The 20,072-nt window shown below is 36.3% G+C and overlaps 2 protein-coding genes and 1 pseudogene across 3 annotated transcripts; 2 read left to right on the forward strand and 1 right to left on the reverse strand.

The window, feature by feature from the left end:
* The first annotated feature begins 2,525 nt into the window (after positions 1 to 2,525).
* On the forward strand, positions 2,526 to 5,039 carry LOC106673076. Of its 2 annotated transcripts, none has more exons than XM_014405026.2 (4): positions 2,526 to 3,345; positions 4,191 to 4,348; positions 4,412 to 4,594; positions 4,859 to 4,961. In XM_014405026.2, the coding sequence occupies exons 1-4, from the start codon at positions 2,632 to 2,634 to the stop codon at positions 4,860 to 4,862; spliced, it is 1,059 nt and encodes a 352-aa protein (XP_014260512.1). In that variant the 5' UTR covers positions 2,526 to 2,631; the 3' UTR covers positions 4,863 to 4,961. The 2 variants fall into 2 exon arrangements, with proteins under 2 accessions (XP_014260512.1, XP_014260511.1); XM_014405025.2 differs by having other exon boundaries at positions 2,540 to 3,345; positions 4,412 to 4,622; positions 4,859 to 5,039.
* A 16-nt stretch (positions 5,040 to 5,055) lies between these two features.
* LOC106673077 (60S ribosomal protein L38) lies at positions 5,056 to 10,839 on the reverse strand. Its single transcript, XM_014405027.2, has 5 exons — positions 10,761 to 10,839; positions 10,583 to 10,612; positions 10,341 to 10,401; positions 5,185 to 5,307; positions 5,056 to 5,119 (listed from the first exon to the last, which is right to left on the reverse strand). The coding sequence occupies exons 2-5, from the start codon at positions 10,583 to 10,585 to the stop codon at positions 5,094 to 5,096; spliced, it is 213 nt and encodes a 70-aa protein (XP_014260513.1). The 5' UTR covers positions 10,586 to 10,612; positions 10,761 to 10,839; the 3' UTR covers positions 5,056 to 5,093.
* A 4,247-nt stretch (positions 10,840 to 15,086) lies between these two features.
* On the forward strand, positions 15,087 to 15,212 carry LOC112126745 (annotated as a pseudogene).
* Positions 15,213 to 20,072: the final 4,860 nt, after the last annotated feature.

A 20,072-nucleotide genomic window follows, 5' to 3' on the forward strand; every position in this document is an offset into this window, starting at 1 on the left:
CCGATCGAGTTGCAACACTCCTGACATTGACTTTTTATTATGATTCTATTTAAACCAGTTCTGTTGGATACAAATCTTATGAAAGGTGAACAGAAGAAAATTTAGTTTTGAGCAGAAGTATGCACCATGCAGAAGAAAATTAAAATTACCATATACAAAAAGTTCAGAGGTGCTTTAGAGATCTCTTGCAAATGGATCGTGTCAAATTACGTGGTGACTGAAGTGACGGTATGAATTGAATATAAGGTCACTTGTAACACTTACGAACCTTACTGAAGATGGCGCAATGTTGAAACACTTTGACTAATTCAAAAACCCAAAAGCCCGTGAGTGAAGTCAGACCCAAAGCGATTCCTGGCCGGTTCAATATCCCAAACAGTTGGAACCAAAGGATTCATTGATATTCAACCTTTGATGGTAGAGTTCCACCAAAAAGGTACAACGAACCTCGAAAAAATCATCTGGACCATAAATTGGGCCATATCACTTCTTTGATGATGTAACCTTTATCATGTCACCAAATTCAATAATAGATTCAGCATAGGCATTACTGGAAGGCAACCGCGACCGAACCAGGATTCTGGTTGAAAAACGGACAGTTCAGACGGAAGAAACACTGTGCATGTACTACCAGGACGAGGAAGAGACCGCAGAACACATTTCATGTTTCTGTGAAGGTCTATATAGGTGCAGGTTCTTGCAACTAGGACAGGAAAAACCACAAGCAAGGCCCTACACCAAGGGACCGCTGGCAAAGCTGTGGAGGCTGGTTCATAGCCTGAAGCTGGCCAGTGAGTTATAATTAACAGAGGAGCACAATAGATCTACTCAGGTTGAGGTGCAGTAGTCCTTGTGGCCGCCTCTTTTATCCCTATCTCTATTGGCACTTCACGTGCATGGCACTTGCTAGTGTGGTTTTTGAGGTTAGTCAAACACGTTTCAGCTCATAAAGGTGAACTTATATTCAAATTCATACCAACACCTCAGTCACAGCGACTTATAAAGTGAGGAGTGGTGTCCAAGTAGATTGACATGGTAGTGTTCATCACAAAAAATCTTTTCTTTGAACTTAGAAACCTTTTATGCCAACAGTATGGTGAGCTATTTTGTCTTTTGATCTAAGAGGTTACTCACAATAAGGCAATATCATATTTTAGAATTTAGTTACCAAATTATGTTACCGGTGTGCTTGGGCTTCAGGGGTATGATAAAAGGATAAAGATTTTTTTTAAAAATAAATTGTTATAAAATATTAATGACTGACGACCACTTTTTTAACCATGGTAAGTAGTGAAGAAACAATGATAACCATGATGATAAAAATGTAAAAAATATTTGTTCTGTGTACAGGCGTTAACTCACCTGAGGATTAAACTAAATCCGAAACATTGTGGATAAAAACTGGTTGTGGTTTTTTGAGATGACCTTTGAGATGATCCCACCTTCAAGAAGAAAGAATCATAAGATAAAGAATTATATACTGTATATTTTGTAAACATAAACCACACAATGCACAAAGAATATTTATGAAATCTAAGATTGGAATTTATATAAGCTTAAATCTGTGCATGTATGTACATATGAAAAGAGTTGAGCCTATCACTTCTCATAGTCCACCAGCAATTCTAGCTTTTGAATTAACAAAAAATTACCGGCAGACCTCAAGAATCATTCACCTCAGGTGTTGGCAGTGCAGGGTTAGACCCCAGCCTTATCCGTCCAGCCAACAAGGTTGAGCTCTGGGTGCCGGCAACAGCTAGATAAATTGATCACCCAACGCTTGCAGTTCCTAGAACCAAACCCATTCATTTTTCTCATTCTTATATTCTTTCTTATTTATATACCATTCACTCAATTAGTTTGGTGAAGTACTCAATATTTCATCATCCTTTACATCTATTATATAACAAATGTAGTTATGGCCAATAGAGTACTCAATATTCCACCACATTCACACCAATAAATACATTCACTATGAACACCCGCTAACTACACAAAACTATGATTATTATACACAATAAAATATCACTTTTGCCCTCTTGTTTTGGAACAGTGTATACTCATTGCCTTGCTCAAGCACGCTCTCTTATCAGATGGCATTCCTATATGCTCTCTATATGGAGCCAAGGAATTGCACCCCTCATTAGGTGGAACACATCATTCAGCCTTGCTATCCATACGACAACATATGCAAGTTTTGACCCGAAAATAAGTGTCCGTGTGTCAATCTCAATGACCTATTCTTAATTGGGTGAGGATGATCCTTCTTCGGCGAGTCAGACCATTCGAGGGCTACCAATTGACAGTGCTGTTGTGTGAAAACTACACTGCTGGTCTGACCCACCAACGATGCTACATTCTTTTAATCATGTTTTATGTGACTACTTTAATTTTTCTTTCTATTGTGTATATTTTATTTTTGTAATTACTTTTATTTCTTTTAGATTTTATAAATCTACTTTTCTATCTATAGTATATGTTTTGTTATATTTTATTGTTAACGGTTGTGTTAAAAAAAAAATTTGACTGCCGTACAATGATATTAGTTGAAAGCAGGTGTGTTAAATTTACACATGTTTTTACTTTGCACTAACATTCAAGTACAAGTGACCATACAAAGACACCACAAACATGAGAGCGACCAGTTCAAATTCTTCTCTTTACAAAGAAAGGCTCAATGATCCAAAATACCATATACTTTCTGACAAAGCCATTAGTCTGAGTACTCTGAGTTGGAATAATTCGTCACATGGTAGGGGGTCAAATCATTCAGTGCCTCCTACCAGGAACAGCTATGATTCGACTAGCGTAAAAATTAGACACACCCCGCGAGATTACTACCAGCTGCTGCTCGACTTTCCTAGTTCAGTTAGTCTAGAAGCATTCCGAATGGGCAGGCGAGAAACCACTGATGAAACACTGAAGTCTGTCCTTAGGAAAGCACTACACAAGACCAAACCGGGGGAAAAAGAAGTATGCATCAATGGTGAGCGGTTTGACGTCTGTAGGCTGCTTGAACTGCTCAGAAAAATGTCTTACTTCAAGCAAAAGCTTTTTCTACAAAAGCTGGAATCACAATTGATCATTAAGCCAAAGGTTGTTGGTGTCAGTGAAGATGAAGAGCCCCACTACAATAAATTGTGGAAAAAATGTGTCAAGCCGATGCCAAATATTGAGACTGCCATATCGTATAACGTTAGAGGAGGAAAACCGGAGTTTATAGAGAAATGCATTAGTACTGAGTCATTACCTACTCCGGAATTAAGTAACAATTTTGAAGCACCTAATAGGGTTGAAATGTCACGAATTCCTGATAAAATATTTGAAGAAGACCCAATGAACTATGTATGTAATATGTTAATTTAATTCTTAATGCTTGTATGCGATTACTGTACAGTACATTCAAAGCATCTGTAGAGTTTGAAAATTACATAGTTTTCATTTTCACCTTCATTATGTTAACATTGTACAGTTATCATCTTTACTTATCTTTTGGTATCAAAAGTTTAAACTTAGACAACCAACTTGATTACAATTTCATGAGATAACAATGAATGCTTCCCTGTGCAGCGCATCAGTAAATGTTAAACATATAATGTTCGACGGCAACAATCGACATCACACGGAACGGTATGTGGCAATTCATCGAATACCTGAAGCAAATAAATATATATGGCCACATTTGATGCTTTTCTTCCACATGCGGTTTTCTTAACTGAAATGAATGTTGAGTATGTCTGGGTGGGTTGTGGCAGAATATAGAGAACCCCACAGACCCACCAAACTAGGTTAGGATTTTTCTTTGTTTTGTGTCTTAAATGAATGTATTTATTAGGATGTTGAGTATGGGTGGTGGTAGTGGAATATCTAGTATTCAACTGACCCACTAAATAGTTAGGTGTTTTTGGAGTGAAAGGGGGGAGGAACGGGCATAATATTTATACCCATCACTTCCCAATTTTTAGCTGTACACATAGTATGAAAGGGTATAATCAGTATGACTGTTTTATTAGTGGGAATGAGGGCAGACCCTCTGCATTACATAGAGTACCCTGAAACCTGACGAACTAAGGTTAGGTTGCTTGAATGCTTAATTGTAGAGCCTTTTCACCATACCAGATGGACGATTTTAAAACATCTAATACGATTACATTCCGCTTTTGCTATTCAGGCTATATACCATTTTTCAGTTTAAAGCAAGAAAAAGGCTACAAGCACCGTACCAACTGAAAGCTGAACCGATACAGTCATTCCACAACCTTACCAACAAGGAAGTGCAGATTGTTCAAAATATGTGGTCATCGATTAAAAGAAATACTGAAACCCTCGCCACAACAATAATTATCAAGTGAGTAAATTAATTCCCCAATCGACCCCCCCCCCCAAGAGTAATTTCTGACGCATTTTATAGTTGTTACCGCCTGAAAGAAAACATTGTAAAGAAAAGGGTGTCCATCAACAAAATATTAAAACACAAACAACTCATGAAACATGGCAGACTAGGTATGGCGTTCCTTTCTCAAGTAGTTAACCATCTTACAAAACAGGATGAGGGCAACCAACTCGTTCACAAAGCAGGAATGTTACACCAAAAGTACAATTTCTCATCATCACTTTATGAGGTAAAGAAAATATTTGCAGGGCAGAGTAAAAGATCAATATAGATTAAGGCATATTATATAATATCTACATAACATAACAAAAGATCAATGTCACATCCTTATTTCAGCATGATTTAATGACAGTTAACATTTTTCCTGGTTATATTTTGTTCTTTGGGAGCAATATTTTCTCTTATCTCTTTTTTTTATGTAATGAAAACATGTTAGATTTCAAAAATGTTTATTGTAAATTTTAGTTGATCATCAACGCGTTCCTTCTTACTCTGATTGAAGTGATTTATCCAAGGCCGACGATGGATCAGGTCTCAGCATTCAGAAAATTCCTAACCATTCTGTTTGATATTTTCCATGAGGGCTGTCATTGGAACAAGAGATGAAATATACTAGCTATTCTTGATAAGAGTGCAATCCTGGGTTTTTGAAATGAATATAATATATGTAAAATTAAAATTTATTGTTTACATAAAAAAATTATTTGATTTCCTTTACTTGGAGACCTGAAACACAACGAAAATATTATACTTGTAACATAGTTCAGATTATTATTATTTGAATATTATACCTGGAGGAAGAGATTGCTTTAATTTTTCTGCCTTTTCTTTATCCTTGATTACCAAAGTGTAAAGAAACCTTGAACACCTCACTTTAAATTTGACGTTATCCATATTTTTCTTTATCTTGACAGCTGAAATTTTAAAATACATATCTTACTGCATAGTCATGGTGTCATTCATTGACAGATAGACTGCCGAAAAAAGATATTTAGACATATACCATTCCCCAGAAAGAAAGAGAGAAAAAAACAAAACAAAAGAAGGTAGTCTGTTATAAATATCTCTCTTAAAAATTGAGAAAACAAGTTTGAATTTTTTTTTTTTGAAGGCTGCAACCTTATTGTCATTAAGCCTTAAGTTTGTACAAGTACGTGATGCAGCCCTGCTCCATCAAAGCAAAGCCCCCTGCAACCCCAGGCCTGGAAAGAACCGAACCCCACAGATCTCTCACAACTAATGCTTCTTAATCTTTAATGTTGTGCACAGGGCTTTGTTGAAGAGGGGTTGTAGTCTAGTCACCATCAACATCTCCTAAAGGTTCACTGGAGATGCTTTGATCTCAGAGGCACCCTTATTTTACATTTTTTTTATAAGTCATTTCATTGTAAGCAGTTGAGAAAAGATAAGGGAGAAGTATAATCTATTTTATACATGCCACTCAATTTTTCATATTTTGAAGAAGTGATTTTTTAGTTATTCAATTAACATTTACTCTGCTTAACTGAAGAGGGAGTTTAAAATAACTCTCATACTCAGTCATAATTTCCCTAAATGTAAGATTTTTGAGTTTGCATCAAATACACCTGCAATAATAATCATCTTGTAAAGATTACTATTGAACATTTCCTTACGTGTTTATATGTAGTAAGTATGTACTTAATTAAAGAAGATCATAAAGCGTACTAAGACAAAGTAAAATGGATGAGAGGAAAAATTAAATATTAACAGATTCAATGAGGGGACTTCATAGCGGATTCAAGACAGGCTCCTGCTAGATACAGGTGCCCCCTCCCATATTTTAGTTAGAAAAGTTGTATAATGCCCCTGTAGGGCTTGAACGGTTCAGAACAGCATCTTAAGTGTGACCATTGTTCCCTTATCTCTAACCTTAAATCGGTAGATAGCACTACAAATGAATATCAAATTTCAACATGGCTCTAAAGTAAGTTGACCTTTATTCTAAATAATTTGCTTCTAAATTAAAAATAAGTCTTGTCAGTTTGTCTTTATGGTAAAAGTAATATTTCTTTATACTTTAGAAAATAAGGAGAAAAATTACTGAATTGTTTCTCTTATACACGAATGATTTCCCTTCTGAATCAGGGTTAAACCGTCCCCTTCTCATTTAAGTGACTCACTCCGAGTGTATCATGAATTATTCATGAGACCTCAGGGTGTCACAAATTAATATGCAGCACAGTAATATTGCCACGGCCGAAATCGGTAGGGCCATGACTATGCTGCAAACATTGATTTATCTAATACAGAAACCCTACACCTATAGGGGTCTAGCAATCGGTTTAAAAAATAATAATTTTGAACTGTTTCAGGATCTAAAAGCATGTATTGTGGCCCATAAGGAATTAAGACCAATTCCTATAACCAAGTTTTGTTCTAGGGATATCATTACAATATCAATTGATTTCAGGAGAAGGGGGAACCACAAAACTTTATATCTGGCAAGTGTATGCTGATGAGGATTGCCCAACTGAGGCAGTAAAGGAACTTATATTGTGACGATAATAATATAGGTCTTATTCTGGGCTGTGATGTCAATGCACATAACCTAGCATGGGGTAGCACAGACAATAACGTGAGAGGTATAACGTTCTTGGAATTTATATTGAGTAAAAATTTATCCATCCTGAATGTAGGCAATACTCCCACCACTTTTATAACAAAAAATAGAAGGGAAGTATTGGATGTACCACTAGCCTCTCTGCCAATTGTTAATTGGGTAACGGATTGGAAGGTGACACCAGGTAATATCTCCTCAGATCATTGATCTGACTTTGATTTTCAACGATCTTTGATCATTGATTTTAAAATCTCAGGAGAAGTTAATAAAATAATGTTTAGGAATCCAAAACTAATATACTGGGAAACCTATGTTAATACTATTAATAATATACAGGATGCATACCTGCTCCTACTAACGTAACAGAGCTGGAGCAGGTTGCTAACAACATTATACAGGTCATAAACTCTGTATATGTAGAAGCATGCCCTGAAAAAATACTATGTCAGAATCGACATCACTGGTGGAATAAAGACCTGGCTTTTGTTTAAGGAAAAGGGTCAGAGCATCACACAAAAAAGCCCTACAGTGGAACTCTGAACTGCACTGGAGGGATTATTTCTCCTTGAAGAAAGATTATAAAAATGAGTTAAGGAAAATTAAGCGTAAAGCCTGGAGGAACTATTGTTTGGAAACAGAAACTACTAAGGAAAATTCTCGTATTTTTAAACTTCTGGAAAAGGATTATATTAATCCTTTATTTTATTACAGGATGATAATGGGGTGTACACCACATCCTGTGAGGGGACCCTGAACCTGATGGCTAGAATTCATTTCCCCAGGTCAGACGACTCTTCCTCTATTCTAGCCGAGGTTGAATTACCAACACCAAACTGGGCTAAGGCTAATGAGGCTAATTTCTTGGGAGGCCTACAAATGGGCGGACATTCCTTCAAGAAATACAAGACAGCCAGGGTGGGTGGAATATTCCCTGCCCTCCTTCAACAGGATACACCTAGTCTATTTAGAACAGAGATTGGAATCTCCTAAACAGTAGTCTGGCATTGGGACACATACCAAAATGCTGGAAGGAAATAATCAATTACCTAAATCTTATAGGCCTATAAGTATCTTCTATTTTCATAAAAATAATAGAGAAAATTTTAGATAAATATATTAGACATGATTGTGGAATTAATACTATGATACGTCCCAATCAGTCAGCATGCCTATTTACCAGGAAATCAGTGGAAACTGCTTTACATTCACTGATAGGCAGGATTGAGAAATCATTACTTAATAATGAATATACAATGGGTTTCTTCTTCGATATCCAAGGGGCGTTTGATAATGCTGATACTTCATGCATTATATCAACACTAGATAACTACAATGTTGACCATCACCTTACTAGATGGGTGAAGACCTACTTGGAGGGAAGGATTGTCAATTGTGCTTAGGTGGTAGCACTCTCATTATTAATGTAAAGCAGGCTGTCCACAGGGAGGTTGCTTGTCACCTCATTTATGGTTGATTTCAGTAAACAGTTTAATAAAACTTCTGAATAATTCAAGTTTCTACAGTCAATTACTTTCAGATAATGGTCACCATAATGTTCACAGGTAGGGATCCCCTGACTCTTTCATTACTGATGGAAGATGCCATGGGATTGCTATTTGAGTGGTGTTGTGTTAAAGGTTTATCAATTAATTCAACTAAACTGGAATTGATAATGCTTAGGAGAAGAACATTAGGTAATTTTAAAAACCCTCAATTTCAGGGCATAGAATTAAAATTAGTGGATTCAATCAAATTCCTTGGTGTGATGCTTGACAGGAAACTTGTTTGGAAAGGTCATATTAATATATACAGGAAAGGCACAATATCTATGGCACAATGTAGGAGAATTGTCAGTAAAACATGGGGTCTCAAACCATGGGTAGCCAAATGGATATATACTGCAATTATTCTACCTAGATCATTGTTCGCAGCTTTAGTATGGTGGAAAGGTCTAGAAAATAAAGGGAATATTAACAAATTAAGGTCATTTCGAAGACTAGGCTGTTTGATGATGATAGGAGCATTTTCAACTACACCCACCCTAACACTTGAAATCATAACCAATACCACACCTCTACACATAGAGGCTAAGGTCAGAGCACTAATCAGCTGCTACAGAATAATTAGTGAAGGCAGCTGGAACCATAAGTGCAATAACAAAGGTCACTCGAAAATCCTACAACTATTGAGTAAGATTAACGGTCAATTATTAAGCATTAGCGATAAAAAGGTTAAAACCTCTTCAGGGAAAAAGAATTTTCAGGTAGTCATTCCTTGAGAATGCTATAGTGTGGATGATGACCATCGTAACATAGAATGCTATACAGATGGTTCACTTATCAAAGGTAAAGGAAGTGGTGCTGGAATCCATATACCTAAATTAGGTATCTCCTCCCCTCTTGGCAATAATACCTCCGTTTTTCAGACGGAAATCTGGGCCATTAATGTGTGTTGTAGAACACTTATAGAAAATAAAATCAAGGGAAAAGATATTAGAATTTTTTCTGACAGTCAAGCTAGTCTTAGGTCATTACAAAAAGATTTGTCAACATCTAGACTGGTGGAGGAAACTGTAGATCTACCAATAGAATCCCTTCCAGGTTTGAGAACAAGGTTACCCTTATTTGGATACCAGCACATAAAGGACATTATGGCAATGAAGAGGCGGATAGCCTGGCCAAAGAAGGCTCTAATACTGCGTTTGTTGGGCCACAACCGGCATTACCTCACTCTATGAGCACAGCAAAAGAAAGTATTAAAAATGGGGTATGAAACAATTCCTTAAGGAATGGAATCTATCGCCCGGACACAGGCAATAGGAGTTTGTTAAGGAGATCAAACCTGCAGAATCGAAATGGCTATTCTCTAACTCAAGGAAGGGAATTAGGAAGCTGATAGGTTGCCCAGCCAACATGTTGTTTTGGAATTTCTAGATAAATTGTAACTCAACAGATGAATCACGACAAAGGGATTAGACAAAGTACGTTGAGTTGTGGGTCAGATTTTGCCGCTTAAGTTTGCCTCCAGTATAGAGTTGCACTACAAAAATACACTTGCAAGCTACAAAACATTATTTGCTATTAATTTGAACCTATATAAAATCGACATCATTTCATGGAAAAAAAAAAACAAACCCGTAGGTCTCAGATTTTGGTCCTGCATTGAATCTGTTAAATCAAATTTTACATCCAGCTATCGACTGAGAACAGCTGAGAAGGGATCGCACCACTTTAAAATACTTCTCTAATGAAATGAAAAAATATATAAAACATTGTTTTTACTAGATCTAGTGTTGTCAGCCTAGGCTCAATTTGACCTCTGAAATTAAAGAAATTCCCTAAGAAATGTTAAATTTAAAAAACTTACATTTGGCGTCCTTCCTCCTGGCTTTCAGCAGAAAGTCCTTAATTTCTTTAATCTCTTTCGGCTAATAACAAAAAAGAACCACTTTAAAAAAACCAATGTTTTCAGTAAAATTACAATACAATAAATACCACGTTATTTCTTTTTTTAAATTCATTTGATATTCTTTCAAAAATGTATTATTTTCATTACTAGTATTGAATTTTTATCAACGAAGAGAAAATCGAGCAAGGAAATTTACGTACCATGTTTAGGTTAGAAGCCTCGACTCACAGCTGAAAAAATTGAGACAAATTTTAAAACAATCGCATGAAATTTTTCGAAATATAATAAACCTGGAGAATAATATAAAAAGGGGCAGTTTTGTTAAGAAAGGAAATTAAAACGGATGCAGTTCAATAAAAAAGTACAGTTGGAACTTACACGAGCTAAGAGGAAACGAGACAGAGACGCAGAAAGGTTACACTAACGAAGTCGATCGGATTTCAAAGATCGACGTTTCAAAAGAATCGATTCAAATAATCGACTCTTGTTTTTATATTTTCTTGTCTTTGTCACTTTTGCAGCTTTGGAAATTATGATGGGGCTCCTCAAGTAAGCTGTTCAAAAAAGTGATGAACCACTTTGAAAAAAAAAAGCTTCAGCGATCGCCGTTTAATTTTGAATTTTTTCCTTACCACCACTTGACGAGTGACTTCGACTCTCCGCTCTCTTGGTTCCTGAGTTGGAAGCGATTCCGTTTCCCAGCATTGAACTGTAACTCTTAGTTACTCTGATGGACAAATTTAACGCACTATGCTCATTTCATGCGTTGTACTAAACTAAAAAACCCGGTTCTAACCAAAGCAAATTAAGATCAGGTCGGCCGAAATTCTAGGAAAATCACCATTAGCTAATGCATCAAATTTCGATTAGAGCGTGCTTCTCGAATTTATATTCCTGAGAGCCTGAAAACATGCGATTTTAAATTTAGTTTACAGTCCCTTAACACTTTTACCCTCCCACCTTGCACCACTCCGTCCGTTTTTACTCATACTCAAGTCTCCGACGCCATTTTTTTAAGTGTGTCTCGAGTCTTGCTTCGGAACGGTTTAGATCCGAATTTTCGATGTTTCTCAGTTAGCTACCTTTTGAAATCCTGCATGTAGTGAGTGGCTTACGACCCACATTTACCTCATTCCTCTCGCACGTTGCTCTCAAGGCAATATCGTGAACGAAGTTACGCTAGTGTCGCACCAAGAGCCCTCAGTCCGCATATTTTGCATCACCGACATGGGCGGAGACCTTCAGGTAGGTAAGGTTTAGTTCAATTTTCGTTACTTTGGCCTTTTTAGGGTAGATTTTAGGTGGCTGCATCTCCCCGTCCTGGCTGTTTGGAACGAGCAGGAGAAAGAGCGTCATAGCTTCTTCAAAGTTATATCCCCTCCTTTTATTTTTTCATTATACTTCTATTTTTGCTGAATGCGAACAACCAGGGCCTTAACAGTAACAGTGATTCATAAACCAGGGAAGCCCAAGAACAACGCACACAGCCACTGTACAATTAGCCTGATAGTTTTCTTTCCAGATTTTTGAGATCCTGATACTGCCACATTTAAACAAACATGTAATTGAATTCGTGCCATACACACAGACTGGATTTAATAACCGGGTTTTCTTGTAAAGCTAGATCCACACCTATAAAGATTAAAGGTGGCCATTCACGATCGCTCCAAGCAGTCCAAACGGAGCGATGCCGTTCCAAAAACCACGTCAATGGCAAAACTGAACTGGCGTGCCCGGCTGTGCCGAATATTCGGCCGGTCCAAACTCCATCGCGCCCCTCTAAATATCTACGGCGCGACGACGGATGGCGCGTTCGTGAATGGGAAAATCTGGCGTGGAGGGTGGGGATTTTGGCGCGGTGGCCTGGTCGTGAATGGGAAAACCCTCTTTTTTTGGCGCAGTCTCCGTCTTTCTGTCACTGAGCAAACATCTCCGTCGTACATTCTCAAAAAGTCAAAAACGTTTATTCTTTATTGGTAATGACATCCAATCGAGATTTTATTGTTGAGGTGATTGAATTGTATGAAAGTGTACCATGTTTATGAAAGTGGTGGACAATGATTATATTACCACGATAGAAATAAAAGAAATTCGATCCTCAACCAGTTGGTCGATGTTTTCAAAACAAAGGATACAAATGCAATGAGAGTATTGATAACCCCTAACAATGATCAGAAATCGTAGTAGAGAACTTAAGTTCTTTGTAGTTCATCCCTGTAGCGAGAAATCGTAATGTGGTTGCCAACCTTTCATATAGTGATGATTCTCTCATGACTGTCTTTTGTTTTCTAATCAAGGGGGTAACAAGCTGGAGTAAATATAAATAAGACGTTAATCTTTTTTTTTAAGGTTTTAGTTGAAATGAAAAAATAGTGTCACGAGGGGATTCGAATCCACGACATTCGGCTAAATACGCCGCTGCGCTAACCACTTGAGCTATCCTGACTTCGATAGTTCGATCCACTCGGGCACCAACTCCCCATCTCAACCTACAACCTTTCGAATTTTCTCTCTTTTTGCCATTTTTTGGTGTCGGAGAGGATCGAAGTCACGATAGCTCAAGTGGTAGAGCAGCGGCGTATTTAGCCGAAGGCCATGGATTCAGATCCCGCTCGTGGCACTAGCTTTTTCATTTCAACCAAAACCTTACAAAAAAGATTAAATAATTGAAAGAAGTAATTTGGTCAATAGAACACTAAATATAATGAATAAATAAGACGTTTCATCCATCCTTAAATAGTTCCTCCAATCAGCGGGTTCAAGGGAAAGATCTTTCATCAAATTGATGTGGGTATTACGGCTTCTGTTCAGGAGCCACTTCTTACACCATTTCCTCTTCGATTTTTTGCTTTTAATATGTAAATAAACAGAAGAGTAGCACAAGAGATCGTCATCCATTTTGAGAAGGTAATTCACTGGTTGACGTTCGGAGCGACTGGCTGTGGAGCGGTCGTGAATGCCCCTCAAATTTCAGGCACTCCAAATGGAGCTGTACGGCTTGGCGCGGTTCCATTTGGAGTGATCGTGAATGGCCACCTTTACGCTTAAAAGTTTAAGGCGGCTCCAGACATAAGGTATTCGCCGAGCAAATTTTCGCCGAATCCCGACTAGTGCGGAGGGACGTTCGGCTATTCGCGGAATAACAACATCGGTGCTCGGCTTTTTGTGTTTTCTTGTCCGCTTCAAAGGGCACGAATAACCGCACTCAAACCATCCACACATTGAGAATCAACTATAACTGTACATACCTTTAAAGGTCGATTCATATCTACCAGCACAGAGCGTGTCCGGCACGTAGCGTGGCAGACACAAAAACATCATTACATACAAAACATATAGGAACGTTCATACTTAGCGAACGTTTGCGGAGCGTGTCAGTGCAGACACGTACCAGCACCGGGCAGCATTATCGCCGAGAATGTTTTGCTTGTGCTGGCACGTGTCTGCGGTTGTCTTTTCTTGTCTGTGCGGTTCAATACCGGTTAGTATGAATAGACGACAGACAAGATTTGTGCAATTCCAATAGCTTAGGTGCCTACCTATAATAAATTTCATTATAATTTTAATTATAATGTCCAGTCTTGGTAAATCGAACGCGCAAATCCGAATTCGGGCTAAAATCCGATTCACCGATCAGTACATATTCAAGAATTTTTTAAAATTTTATTTTACAAAATATACATAATAATAACATATGAGAATATAAATAATAATATTATAAGAATAATAATAATATATGTGATGAAATGTACGTAATTTGTAATACATGGACTTGGAAAGAATCCAGTCCATTGGTTTTCTGAAGAATAGTTTGTTGGTCTGTAGGTGTCTGTTGCTGTGATTACCGCATAATATGAATATTAGTGTCTGTGCCTTGTCTGCCACGCTACGTGCTGGACTCGCTCTTGTGCTGGTAGATATGAATCGACCTTAAAGGCGGCTACAGACATGCGGAGGTCCTAGATCAGCTTCACTTGCACTTTGCCTCTTCCGTTCGATGGTTGTCCGTTGTCAGTGTGTCGCACCCCAACTACTTTGATCTGTTTAGATAGAATCTAGCGGAACATTCCTTCGACGGAGACATTACGACTGAAATTTCCATTACGGAATTTCCGTTCAGTCTGTGTGTTTTGAATGTAAGTTTGTACAGCGGAAATTTGCGTCCAATTACGTCTAGTGTGGCGCCGGCCTAATACGGAAAAAGGTCGTCTCCTTAAGCCTTTATGTTTATATTTGCAATAACAATTTTCTGAATGAAGTAGTATATTTATGACTCACTTGAATTAGTTAAACATTGCTTTTAATTAAAGTATTAATTTGTTTTACTGTAATAAATATTCTATTATTAAGTGTACATTAATTTAAATTATTCAAAACTCCCGCTCATATGCGAAACGGCCAACGGTGAACGCTTGAAGAAGAAAGATCAAACGACCTGCCATCTAGAGGTAAAGAGATATATAATGTACCAATATATCAGAGCAATAATCTTCCATTTTATGATTTGAAGATATTTATTCAGACTTATTTTCAATAGAAAAACGACAAAACTCATAAGGAAAATCATTCGAAATCGATTAATAATAATTATTGTTTTATGTTGCAATGATGTAATTGATAATTGCAACGTGTTTTTTACCGTACTTCTCGCTGCGTCGAACTATAGAGCTAGCTATATGAGCCCCGCTATATCCAATTTAAAGCATACTTACCTGGCGTCGGGGTTACCGTGATCACTAAGGCGGTTCCCAGGGTGAGGCCTTCCCATTGCACTACGGCTTGGCTGACCTCTGCGAATATCCCAAATGCGGATATTTCGGGCGCGTACGCGCTCTCCCGTTTCTAATTGATGGCGATTTAACAAAAATGAACTTCCAATCTCTGCAATGTAATGTTCACAACGAACGATGAAAAGTTTTCGCTTTAACGAGTATTCCCTGGTTTTATTAGAAACTAATATAGATCAGTAATTTATTTGACACAAACAATTTTTCAGTTTTTTAAAAATATTATTATACTATTACTATATTACTTCCTACCAACCTCAAGCTCTCATGTATAAAAACAATTCTTTCTGTCGGAAATCAAGGCACTTACAATAGCCTGGTCAAGTTGCACAGATATGTAAATCTAGAGGAAGAAAAGTGCAGAATTCCTGTCACTGGGTATCCTCGGTGATAAAGATTTTTTAAAGAAAATGTTAGAATTTACATTGTCGGATGAGGTAAGATTGCAGGAAAATGTATTTGTCGTTAGATTGGAAGAAAAACGGTCACCTATCAAAACACTCATCCCGGTTTATGCGCTTTGTTGTTTGTAAACTTTTTATTGGTACAACCTGTGATAGTACACTTACATTTACAAGGGGACGACCAACCTGGTACAGATTTGTACCAAACTTTTTTGGTGATTCTACATTCCAAAATATCGGACAAGTAACTTCACTAATAGGCGCTCAAAAATCTTTTTTGAAAGTTGCAATTTTCTCTTTTTTTTTTAATTTTTATTTCGCCGCTGCAATAAAAACAGTAAAAGCTATGAAAGTTTATCAATACCCAAAAAATTTCTAAAAACCAAATATTTTTCAAGTAAAACAGTTCATAATTTTTTTTCTTTCGTGATACTAATATGGAATTTCTTTTTAGCACCTCGAGAGACCCATAAATATAAATTTTTGCCTGAATTTAAATTTATCGATTTTTTTACCCATAACATTTTTCCGATTTTTTGAGTCGTTATCGGAATATCTGATTGAAACGGATATAATTCAAAACTGCTAACTAAATTATAACGTCAGACTGTTTGAAAGAGGACGAACGAAGCTTTTTCACGACTTATGTACCATTAAAATATGTAAACTATTTCTATGAGAAAATAGACAAAATAACAATATAATTTGTAAGAAGTTAACGACTGTATGTTATTATCAACCATGAAAATCGGTCCAGAAGAAGGTTGAGGAAATTATAACACAGTAAATTAATTTAGACCGATTTCCGCGAAAATCTAAGGTTTTATAACACTAGAATCACGACAATGAGGTCAAATCCAAGTTTTGACATTTTCTGACCTAGTTTACTTATCGAATGTTTTTCATCATAATTAGTACAAAGAAAAAAAAATCACAATATTTTTTAAAAGGATAGTTCCTACTCACAGTAAGTTGTTTGCAACGATCCGGATTTCGAGCCTTTTAGCTCATCATCAGGTTGAAGGAATTCTACAACCACGTCTCTCGACATGAATTGCCAAAGTGAACCGCTGATACCTCCGCCAACGCGACGTTCCAATTATCAGCTGATTTTTTTAATGACGCTCAATTTGAACGTGCGAAACGCGGAAATTATAACACAAATAAATATTAGAATAATAAATACTTAATATTACTATAAATTACTATAAAAATAATAACAATTAAAATAATTAGATTAATTATTTGGATGTTTGATATTATTTATGTACATATTTAAAATGGGAGGTAGATCAAAATCTGTTATATTATTAATGCATTTATCACCATGTTCAATTTTACATTTTTTAATTTCAAATTTCTCAAACCAATCTAGTTCTTTCCCTTTGTTGAAACTATGTAACACTCTTGTATTTAAATTTGAATTGAAATTATGTTTTGTTTCTTTTAGATGGTCCTTAAATTCCGAAAATTTGCTCGATTTAGGCAAGTGTTCTTTTACTCTTGTTTTTATTTCTCTACCGCTTTGTCCTATATATTTAATATCACAATCATTACAATTGAGTTGGTAAACCCCACTTTTTGCCAAGTTGTCTACTTTGTCTTTAGGTTTTGAGAGGATGTTTTTAAGTGAACCCGTACTTCTAAAAGCTATTCTAAAACCTTCTTGTTAAAAAATTTTATTTGTTCAGCTGCTGAAAGGATGTATTCTTTTTTTCTATCAGCGCAGTTTTCTGTAGGATGTTTTTGCACGCAGATAGGCTTTTTTAATAATATCAGATCCAGAGTTGCGGAAGAGGTTTAAAAGGGCCATACTGACACTAGATGTTACATGCGGACGAGCAGCCCGAATTGCATCTACCAATTACTCGAGAAAGGTTCCAAAAGCGTTCAGGGAAGAGGGAGGTGGATACGACTTCAAAAGCATACTAACTGTTCTTTTGTACGTATCTGATTCACTTTCCACCAATTTATATTGAGGTAAGACAGGCAAAAACGAGTAATGTTCTGGTGGAATACCTAATGGGATAGAGACAGAAATAGGGAGGTGGTAGGAAAAAGTTAGTGGTAAAACATGAAAATCGGAGACATAATTGATTACTTCACTAGAGATGCATCCCAAATCGTTTACGGAAATACCCACAGCACTAATAAACGTGAACTCGCCCTCCCTTTCACCCGGGGACCGTCCATTGAGTATTGTAAGGTCATTATCTTCACAGAAATTTAAAAAGGCTTTAATCGTTAAAAATCTCTTGTCCCAATTTATCTTCTAAGAACTTTTCACAACGAACTCGAAAAAAGTTGTTTGCTTTACCAAAGGCCCTGTTTATTTATTTGTAAGTCCTTGAAACGTCTACACCGACTAAAATTGTTTAAATGCGGGCCCACCTCTGAAGGAAGGGATTGGAAATTTCTAATCCTGACGTTAAAGTCCCCAATAATTAATAAATTATTAGATTTGTATTCGAGTGGAAAGTTTCAAAGTCTTCATACCAGGATGATGGGCTCAAATAGACTGGCAGTACACACAATAAGCCTCTTGGTGTTTCCAGCGCGATGGTTTCAACGCCTGAGTAGCTGGTAAAATTAGCTTTGCAACTTAGAACTTTTTTAAATCCATAAAGGCACCCCCCCTGTGGGACGACCTATATGAGATTCTTTAATAGCACTTATCCATTTTAATTTAAACCCTCCAAAAAATACATTCAAAGAATCAAAACTCTTCAGTAACAAATGTCTCTATTAAAACAAAAATATCAACATCATTTATGAAATTAAGGAAATGCTTATCTTTTACTTCGGATTTTAAGCCATTGACATTATACGATAGAACATTTAAGTTATTTAAACAGATCTTAAGTTATTTACAACAGACCTATTTTTATCAAACAAAACCTCACGGCAGACGGGAATTTTTCATAAATTTGTCTTAACAAATTTTCCAAGAGATAAGTTTTGAAGAAAAATCGAAAAATCATAGTCACACAATTCGTTCAGTTTTTTGACAGTCCCTAACCATCCCACAAGGCCTGAGGTAAGACGCAGNTATTTGCAAATAAAGTAACAATTAGGAGAACTTCATGTTTCAAAAAATCAGTCTTGCAGTTAAGTATTCGTACGTGACTAGTACTATTTTTGAGTGGTCGTCTTTAAATCTGAAACATGTTTTTACGGCGTGAAGTGATCTTTTCTACTGTTTTCATGAAATGTAATATCTTTGTAGGAATATAGCATTTTTCTGTCAAATGAAACTTTTTTTCAACCAAATGAAACTTTTTTCAATCAAATGAATCCTTCTTTCACTCAAATGAAACTTTTTTTCCAATCAAATGAGACCTTTTTTCAAGCAAGTGCAACCTAAAACCTAATGATAATAATTATGTAGAGGAATAAATAAATGACATTATAGTACTAACAATAATTTTTATGATGATTGAATATTAATATTACAATAATTGAATCATAAGACTTAGGTACATAAACGTTTCTTCAGCGTGAAGATCCGTATTCATCAACCTTTTCTACATCCACTCCGTGAAAGTTTAATTAAGTGGGATAGAAAAATGTTTTTGAGCGAGCAACAACTTTCTGTGATAGAAATTCTGAATGATGGAGTTCAATCCTTTTTAAAAGGACTACTACGCACAGTAAGTTGTTTCGCAACAATCCGGATTTCGAGCCCTTTAGCTCATCATCAGATTGAAGGGTTTCCACAAACACGTCTCTCGACATGGATTGCAAAAGTGAACCCGCTGATACTCCCGCCAACACGACGTTCCAATGAGGAGCTGGTTTTTTAATGGCGCTCAATTTGAACGTGCGAAAAGCAGGAATTATAACACAAATAACTATTATAATAGTAAATACTGTAACAAATGAATATAAATTAGTGATTAAAGATAAAAGATAAAACAAATAGAATAATACCTTAATATTATTAAATTATTATAAAAATAATAACAATTAAAATAATTAATTTAATTATTTGGACGTTTAATATTATTTATGTACACATTTAAAATGAGATGTAGATCAAAATCTGTTATATTATTAATGCATTTATCACCATGTTCAATTTTACATTTTTTAATTTCAAATTTCTCAAACAATCTAGCTCTCTCCCTTTGTAGAAACTATGTAACACTGTTTTATTTAAATTTGAATTGAAATTATGTTTTGTTTCTTTTAGATGGTCCTTAATATATATATAAAGTGGAAGGTTTATGGGCCGACAAACAGCTGAGGTCATCGCCGGCCCTCCGCATGTATTCCTTCCCTTTCCTGTCTTTCTCGCGTATTTTGTATTGAACTGCAGCCATTTGAGCATCTCGATCTGGTTACTGACTCTCTGCTTTTACTTGTATATTACGTCGTTATTTTAAAAAGCTAGCCTCTTGTTAGTACCTCAGGTTGTCAATTTAAGAATAGATACACAACATACAATACATAACATATATATCGCCACAAACATAGAAGTCTGGTCACATTCACTCCCC

Source organism: Cimex lectularius, unplaced genomic scaffold (assembly GCF_000648675.2).
Source record: "Cimex lectularius strain Harlan isolate CLEC.00 unplaced genomic scaffold, Clec_2.1 scaffold99, whole genome shotgun sequence".
Taxonomy (NCBI): Eukaryota; Metazoa; Arthropoda; class Insecta; order Hemiptera; family Cimicidae; genus Cimex; species Cimex lectularius.

Coding starts and splice junctions, on each gene's coding strand:
- LOC106673076 (XM_014405025.2), top strand. CDS start 2,632: ATGAGAGCGACCAGTTCAAATTCTTCTCTTTACAAAGAAAGGCTCAAT. Junction 4,349..4,411: donor GCCACAACAATAATTATCAA/GTGAGTAAATTA, acceptor CGCATTTTATAG/TTGTTACCGCCTGAAAGAAA. Junction 4,623..4,858: donor TCTCATCATCACTTTATGAG/GTAAAGAAAATA, acceptor TGTAAATTTTAG/TTGATCATCAACGCGTTCCT.
- LOC106673077 (XM_014405027.2), bottom strand. Junction 5,308..10,340: donor CAGGAGGAAGGACGCCAAAT/GTAAGTTTTTTA, acceptor TTAAAATTTCAG/CTGTCAAGATAAAGAAAAAT. Junction 5,120..5,184: donor AAAGCAATCTCTTCCTCCAG/GTATAATATTCA, acceptor GTTGTGTTTCAG/GTCTCCAAGTAAAGGAAATC.